The 8,510-nt window shown below is 39.1% G+C and overlaps 1 protein-coding gene across 2 annotated transcripts in view; it reads right to left on the minus strand.

The window, feature by feature from the left end:
- Positions 1-538: 538 nt before the first annotated feature.
- Positions 539-8,510, minus strand: part of LOC143031990 (uncharacterized) — a 19,928-nt gene continuing 11,956 nt past the window's right edge. The window contains exons 8-10 of one of the 2 annotated variants that reach the window (XM_076196413.1): positions 4,871-5,014; positions 4,492-4,704; positions 539-2,917 (exon numbers count right to left, since the gene is read on the minus strand). In XM_076196413.1, coding sequence (XP_076052528.1) covers positions 4,538-4,704; positions 4,871-5,014 — 311 coding nt within the window. In that variant the 3' untranslated portion in view covers positions 539-2,917; positions 4,492-4,537. The remainder of the gene's footprint in view (positions 2,918-4,491; positions 4,705-4,870; positions 5,015-8,510) is intronic. The other variant, XM_076196414.1, reaches the window with a different exon arrangement.

Below are 8,510 nucleotides of genomic sequence, written 5' to 3' on the forward strand. Positions count from 1 at the left end.
GTTAGTGGGTCACTTCTGTGGCCTTTGCTATGGAGGGACCAACAGTGGGTACTGCTTGTGGTAGCCCCATGAGATGGATGACAGAATCTTTTTCCCAGCACTGTCAGATCCCATTAATACCCTTGCCTTTCAGAAAAGTAAGGGGTGACAACCAAGGCTGCCACCACCAAACAATAACAATCTTCACCAGAAGATGCAACCCAGAGATGTTGGCACTTGGTTCCAGTATTGGATTGAAATGATCTTACCTTTAATGTGGATAGGAGGTAAAGGGAACACGGGCTGAGGGAAATACTTTCATTCCTGACTAGTTTTGCCTGAGTGACTTCTTCAGCGGAATAGAGTTTGAAGTCAAGTTGGTCAATATATATATGGCACAACAGAGGAACATGGTAATGTGTCAGGTTGGTCCCCCACTCGACGCCATCTGTCGGTGGGACCAACCCGACACATTACCATGTTCCTCATTTGTGCCATATATATATTGACCAACTTGACTTCAAACTCTATTCCTCTGAAGAAGCCACTCAGGCGAAACTAGTCAGGAATAAAAGTATTTCTCTCAGCCTGTGTTCCCTTTACCTCCTATCCACATTCGTCACAATGTTTACACTCTTACCTTCAATATAATTTCCTTCATGTTTTTTTCATAAATGGGTCAGGCAACTAGCTGCTGCTTTTCTCCTCTCCTATCATCTGGGGGCTGAAATATCCTCTAATACGACAAAGACTGACACCTCACATATGTAGAGCTGACACCTGGTGACTGCTCTCCTCTTCCTACAACTTTCAGTCGGTTATATAGAAACAGTCCCACGCTGATACAACAGACGATAATGTGAAGTTACTTCTCAGAGAGATTTGTGGGAGGTTCTGAAGACTGTTGCCAGCCACTGTGGGGCTGTGAGCTTTCCACTTGGTGAAACTCGAGACAACAATTGAATAAATGAACCGTGTGCTGTCATATTCATGTAACTAGTTCCTTCTGTCAGGTTGTCAAAGTGTACAAGAAACGCGGTTACCACAGGTACCAATTTGAATTTAGCAGAGGCCAAAATACTGTATTCTGAACACAAAATGTGTTAGATCACAAAATAGTGATTTTGTCAAAAATGTATAACCAGCTACGACTTACAAGTCCCGTAACTGGCTTGATGATTGAAACACTACCTGGGTCGTCGCACTTCTGGTCACTTCCCTCCACACCTATCAGTGTGTTGCTTGGCCTTATGTGATGGCAAAGGTGCTTCTTGCCCACCCCTTGATGTCCACCCATTTCTTTTTGTCTGTCTTGCCTTCTCTTTCCTTCCACTGTAACTTGGAGGACTGTCTTGGCCAGGCCGTCTGATCTTGTGACATTTTCATACCACTGCAGTTTTCTTCTTACTGTTATCTCAGTTTTCATGGACTGCCAAACCATAGCCCCACAGTGCCTGACAAATCCCCAGGCCTTCTCACAGATCTCTGGGAAGAAGCATTAGACAGTTGTCTATACTGTATAAGTTTGGGATTGTTTCAGTGTCCCTGGCTTATAGTAGGAATAGGAGGGGAGCAGTTGCCAGTTGTCAGCTCTATGAGGAAAATTGGAGGAAATATGGAGATGATAGAGATCCTGGCCCAGTAAGGTGGGGTGGGGGCAGAGTTTCAACCCTTAGGACACCTTCACATGGATGTTGATAGGTTATGAAGATGCACAAATCTGATGTATGCCTCAGGACCACAACTTGGAGGTACCTGTTGTTAGTCCCATGTTTAAGAGATTTGTTGTGCTGTTCTGCAACACTGTGAGGTAATTAAAACAGTGCATTATGTCAAACATTGTATTTAACATTTTTCTTTGTATTTTTACACAGTGAGGTCATGTCCATATTAGGCATTTCCCATGGTACAACTTTAAGGTAACCTTGTCCTGCTGACTGTAAGTACACTTGACATAAGCTTTGGATTATGACCTGTGATGACAGATATTTGATGACAAATGGCAGTCACTTGCAGGAAAATGTCAAATGTGCTTAAGTTAACAAACATGGAAATAAGTGTTGTATTAGATTAGGGTGTGGATTTAGTTCCCACCACCTGTTTTATTAGCAGGAAATACTAAGATATATAGAAGTATATTTCACTGATTATATTGTAGTGGAATGTGTAACAAACTCATAAAAATGTAGACAAGGATGGTCAGATGAGTGTGGCAAAGCAAAACAGCTCTGACACATTTGGATATGACTTGTCCCTCTTAGTTGCAGGGAGCTTGATTATTCTTATGGACATTGCATAACAAAGAGGAAGAGCAGAAAAGTGGTATTTATATGCTGTAGATTATGGTGCCATTCTTATTAAACTTTACCAAATGATATGGTTAGCCTTCCCTATAATTTTAGAGATCTCTGTGTTGATGAACAGTCATATGTATGAATCACATATCGTTGTCAAGATCTTACAGAAAACTATTTGTCACACTAAAAAGTGTAGACTCAGAGGAGACTTGAGACAGGTCTTTAAGATTCTAAAGGGAATTGACAACATCAAAAGTGATGAAGTTTTCACAATGAATGCAAATCAGAGAAAAAATAATGGTCTCAAACTGTCAGGAAGTAGATTTAATTTGAAAGTGCGTAGAAACAACTTTGCCAACCGTGTAGTAAATGAATGAAATAAACTTCCTGTATAGAGAGTGCAATGTGTATAGTTTGAAGTTTTAACCCATTCAACTCCGATGACAAGATGTCTTGTCATTTGGTCAAATAAAACAAAAAATCATAAAACACCAAAATGTTTGATCAAACACCAGAAAAATATTACGTCAGTGATTAGAACTGAGGGATGAGGTAACACTATATTTTGGTAAAGTTTGTAGATATGTATATATGCATCAAGCTGAATCCAAGTCTCAGATGCTGACGTCCTGGTAGGTGACCTGAAAGAGAGAGAAACAAAGAAATCTGTCAGAATTGTTACAAACTCGTGTAACATTCTATGAGTTGGGTAATTGGGCAAAAGTGTTACCACAAAGGTTATTTCTCACATTTGAAACAGGTGGGTGAGATTCATGGCATTAATGAGAAAGCTAATTAAATTGAATAGATCTTCACTTTTGGTATGTGTTCAAATTAATGTTTAATGAATACCATTTAAACTCTTGTGTCCAAAATATTGTTTAATAGATGTTATCCATTAAAAATCAATAATACTGCCTATCATTCCACCTAGTTGATGCTTTCATAAAAATACCAAAAATTATACACCATACCCTTCAGGGATTTTACACTCAAAAAAAGAATGCTGAGTACTTGAGTTGTAGTATCCCTCCATTAAGCTACCCTCCTTAAATTTCCTTTACTAAGTACCTCACTGGTCTCATATTGTTCCCAAAGACAAATCTGTTGGGGAGGGGTTTATTTTGTCTAGTGCCAGATCATTCAAACAGGAGACACCACGAGCCTAGCTCCCCTTCCCGCAAAATGCAACTAGGTAAATACTGTAATGGGTTATTGAATACAGATTTTATGCAGTCAGTACTTTAGGGAGTTTAGTGACCCCTATTGACCAGAATTGTGCAGAATTCTTTTATGGACAGAGACTAAACCTCCACTCAAAGGAGAATGCTGATCACTTTTAACGTTTGCTATCCCTTCTACTATCCTTATTTCTTATTTACTTATTTATTTATTTTTCACTGCCTCTGTGACTCCACTTTTGTGGTACAACATTGTCCCCAAGGTTAGAAGTACTGGTTATTACAAGTGCATCAGTAATTACCATTACTTTTTGAACATGGTGCCCTTTTAATGCCTGGACATTCTATTCAGCTGAGATAATCACTATTCTATGAAGGCCTCTACCTCCCACCAACCATGTACTTGTCTTCTCAGATGCAGTGCAGCAAGGCAGCACATCCCTAGCAGGGTCAGCTGAATCTTTTGTATAGTGACCCTCCCTCCTTGTCTCCCCATGTGGAAAATAAAGATGAGAGTGAATCTTTGTCCATCAATCACAATCATTCTTCACTCACACCCATCCTTTGCCCTGTCCCTTCCCTGTTCAACAGATATTCCATTCTTCGTCAAAGCCCCCTTCACCCCATTCCTCCATCACACTTTTGGTCTTTCCCTCAACTTCATTCCATCCACCTCTGCTTTCTGCATTTATTTTTGTTGTTGTTGATCTTTCCTCACTCATTTTTTCCATGTGCCCAAACCACTCTAGTAATCTTTTGTCAGCCCTATCTGCCAGCTCCCTTTCTACCCTCACTCTCCTGACTTCCTCATTTTTCACTTCATCAATCCTTGTAACCCGCATCATACTTGACAGTAGTGGAATTGAATTATCATGAATAATGCCCTAAGTGTAGTGATGCCACTGAGGACTGATTCTGGCAAATACTAAAGAATTTAGAAAGTGATCTAAAAAAGTTTTAATCTGAGAGCACACTACAGTCTATTGATCACTATTGATAATCAAAAATCACAAGCAGAAATATATAACAAATACCTAATAATGTTTGTAAAACCATATGTGATGCAGTGCCACCTCTGGTTTAGGCATTGGGGTGGATCAGAATAGGGATACAACAGCTGCAAAGACAGAACTGATCATGGCACAGGTTGTCATTCCATATACCATGTGGACAGCCTCTGCTATGCTTGATTTTGCAAATACCTCCAGATCTTCTGCATTTATCTAATTGTATACACTTGTAGTTATCTGTCAAGAGAAGAGGATTGTGTTAGTCTGGTAAAGAGAGGTACAAGTTGAAATCAATCTGGCTACTCTCCTGCAACTGCTGACATGTTAGCAAGGAGATAGTGTTGACATCAGAGAGGGTAAAAATCTTCCATAAAATCCATCACTGACTAGGTGTCAAAATTACCTTCAGGAACACAGCAATCACAGGCATGGTGGCCACAGAACTTTGGCAAGGGGATGCTCTTAGGTGGACACTGCCTAATGTTCATGTTCATGCAGCTGCCGCCTATCTCATTACAGGAATCAAGAGTGGGGCAGTCTATGAAGTCTGTGGAAAGAAAAAGGGATAGTAGCAGAAGAATTAACATAAGCAAAACATGCAACATATATGTACAGTATATGTGTATCTATAATGTATATTAATATATATATATGGTTACATATATGTGTGTGTGTGTGTATGTGTTTAAATAATTTATCTGATTATAGTATGCAGAAAAGGAGCAATGCTCATTGGGTACTGTCTGTCTCCTACTCTCCAATTGATCATACCTAGCCTCAAATTCATGTACAGTACAGGTTCAACTTAATCTATATCCATGATTTCTAATTGTTATATCTGGATTTTAATTCATGCATTGTTCCAGCTTAGGCTGTATCATCTTCTTAGTTATTCCAAGTGTTTATGCATCTATATAGCAAACTTTACTTCTTCACACCCTTTAGGCATGTATTCTTAATTTATTCCCATGACGTCTTAAAGCTCTCCCACCTTTAATCAAGAGATGTCTTCTGTCAATGCAATCAGGTCCCTCTCATGAACTGAATAATGATATCATATCACCTCTTTCTCTTTAATCTTTCAAAGTTGATAGACCCAGTGCTTTTAGTCTCTCCTTGTATGGTTTACCTGCCAGTCTAGGGACCAGTTTGGTTACTGCCCTTTGTATTCACTTGATCTTGCTTATATCCTTCACTCTGTGTGGGGACCATACCATTGATGCATAGTCCAGGCTTGGGCAGATTAGGGTTTTGATGAGTTTTTTCATAATCTTTTCATCCATATAGTGAAAAGCCACTCATCTTCTGCAGTAGTCTGTACATCTCTCCCATAATCCTGCTGATATGTCTGTCACATGACAGGCTGTATTTTATCAGCACTCCCAAATCTTCCTCCTCTTTTGCTTTTGTAATGGGTTCATTTCTCAAGGAGTAGTTTATGGATGACCTTTTGCTGCTATTGCCCATTTCCAGTAATTTGTATCTTTTTGGTATTGAGCTTCGTTTTCCATTCTTATCTCTATGGAAAAATTGTGTCTAAATGCTTTTGCAATAGTCTACAGTCCTAGTTTTTCACTCTGCATGATTTTTGCATCACTGGGACAGGAGAAGCACAAGAGGACATGGAAAGAAAATAAAAAAAACATAGCTACAGAAGAGATCTGAATAAAAACAGTTTTCCACATAGAGTGGTAGACGCTTGGAACAAACTGGAGAAGGACATAGTGTTGCAAAAACCATTCATGAGTTTAAGAGCAAACTAGACACTGCGAGATATAAAGGCGGGACACCACGAGTGTAGCTCCCCTTCCCATTGCAAAATACAACTAGGTAAATGCAATTAGGTAAATACATATGAACCTGCAAACATATTGGCCTAGATTGCTGTACCCTCTATTATGTCAATGACATAACTAAGAAACATTATTGATGTAAGCATTGAAGCTTGTGAAAAACTACTTGTGACTGCTCTCCATCTTGATATTCAATCCTTTACTCGTGGCCAAGTTGGTTAGAGCATCACTATTTGTGGTGGAGGTCGAGGTGACGGCAGTTTGAACCCTGCTACCGGTGAGTTGAACTAAGGGCATGGTTGATAAAATTCCACACTACAAAGTCCTCAGTGAGGAGCACTGTCCTAGCCTCCTGATTGGAGGAGTTCACAACATTAAACCAAATCATCATCATCATCAATCATTGTTTTTTGTGTATTTTCCCTTCAAAAAGTCTTTCATCCATTTGATTTGTCTGCCTCTCAGTCCTCTAGTGTGCTCCAATTCCCACATAAATCAACTGTGAGGTGGTACTTTATTAAAAGCCTTTTCTAGGCTGAGGTGCACATATTCCACCCACTTCTCTCTCTCTTGCAGTGCATCAACCATTCTCGAGTAAAAGCTTAAAAGGCTCAACACACATGGCCTTCCAGATCTGAAGCCAAACTGTCAGATATTTGGTCCATCAATCTTTCACAATCCTTTCACATAATTTCACTCTTGTACTGTTAAGTGATAACCTATAATTCAGTAGTGTCTCCTTACTTTCACCTTTGTGAATTGGTACCACATTTGCCCTTTTCCAATCAATCTTCTGTCATCGAACATTCTTTGAATCTTATACAGCGGTTGTTCCCTACATTCCTTACATATCCAGTTTGAGGTCCCGTCAGGTCCTGAAGGTTTTGTCACATCCAGTGATCCCAAAAGATTGAGCACTTCCCTCACTTCTACATTTTTATCTTCTAAAACTGATTTTTACACCCCTGGTTCTCTCTTTTTTTGAAGACCAATTGGAAGTATTCAGTTCATTATTTCTGCCTGAGCTGAGGATTCCTCAAAGCCCTCACCACTTGCTATTAAGTTGGTGATTACTTACCTGTGTCTCTATCGTTTATAAACATGTAAAACATTTTTGGTTCATCTTTGCATTTATCTACTACACCTCTATCAAAATTACTTTCTGCATATTCTTGTATAGTCATCTCTAGCTTGTTTGTAAGCTCTTGTTTTATTGTTTTCTCTTCCTCTGTTTTTCCAAAGCCACCTCCCTGGCCTTTTTTGCAATCTTTTTATTGAACCAGTCCAGTTTTTGCTTTTTCCACTAGTCTTTGGCACATGTTTGTTCATTCCCAGGTTGTAGATGTCAAGAAAGATTTCCTATTTCCTTATTATTCCCATGGTATTCATTAATTCCTCCTAGTTTGCTCCTTCAAAGAATTTGTTTTTTTCTTAAACCTAGATAATCTACTTTCCTAAAATTGAGTCTTCCTCCTTGCCTGTGTGATTCATTCCTTGGTTCTATTTCTTCATCCTCCAGCTGAAATTCAATTGTTACATGGTCACCTTTCTCCTATGGGGCCAAGGTAATTCAAGGAGTTGATATCTGGCTCTTTGGTTTGTAGCAGATCTAATCTTGTGGGAATGTCATTGTTTACCTTTACCCACTGGGTCATTGTGTTTTCCATTGGCTTAACAGGGTATTTCCCCAGGAACCTGCCTTGCCACTTGCTTCCTATTCCTCCTAATTAACCTTGATGCAATTAAAACCTCCATTAAGAAATTGTACTTTGTTCAACAGTTTTCTTTAGAAGAAGAGTTGTGTCCAATAACATTTCTTAATATTCAGCTTCATTCCAAGCTCTTGTCTTGAGTGGTGATATTCCACCATGAAGTCTCTTCAATTCTACCATTTAGTTTTAATTTTCAGGTGGATTGCTTCTTTCACCTTTCAAGTCACTTGTCACAGCCATTATCCGTCCACCATCTCTATTTCCGCTGTCTCTTCTCCAGAGGGTGTATCTATTGTTTCCCAACTGTAGATCAACATTTCTTAGGAGTTTGGTCTCCACTAAATACAAAAAATAATAAGCTCATTTATCCTCAAGTAGTCATTTATCTCCAACTTGGCTGATAGTAAACCATCATTAGCATCCATTACTATACATTTCCTTGCGATACTGCCATTCTGTTTTTTTTTTTTATTTTAAAACTATTTCCTCATATTCTTATTGGCAACTTTCAAAACAGCTGCTGTTTTTCTTTCATCCT

Source organism: Oratosquilla oratoria, chromosome 12, assembly GCF_046742065.1.
Source record: "Oratosquilla oratoria isolate Oo_2021 chromosome 12, ASM4674206v1, whole genome shotgun sequence".
Classification (NCBI taxonomy): domain Eukaryota; kingdom Metazoa; phylum Arthropoda; class Malacostraca; order Stomatopoda; family Squillidae; genus Oratosquilla; species Oratosquilla oratoria.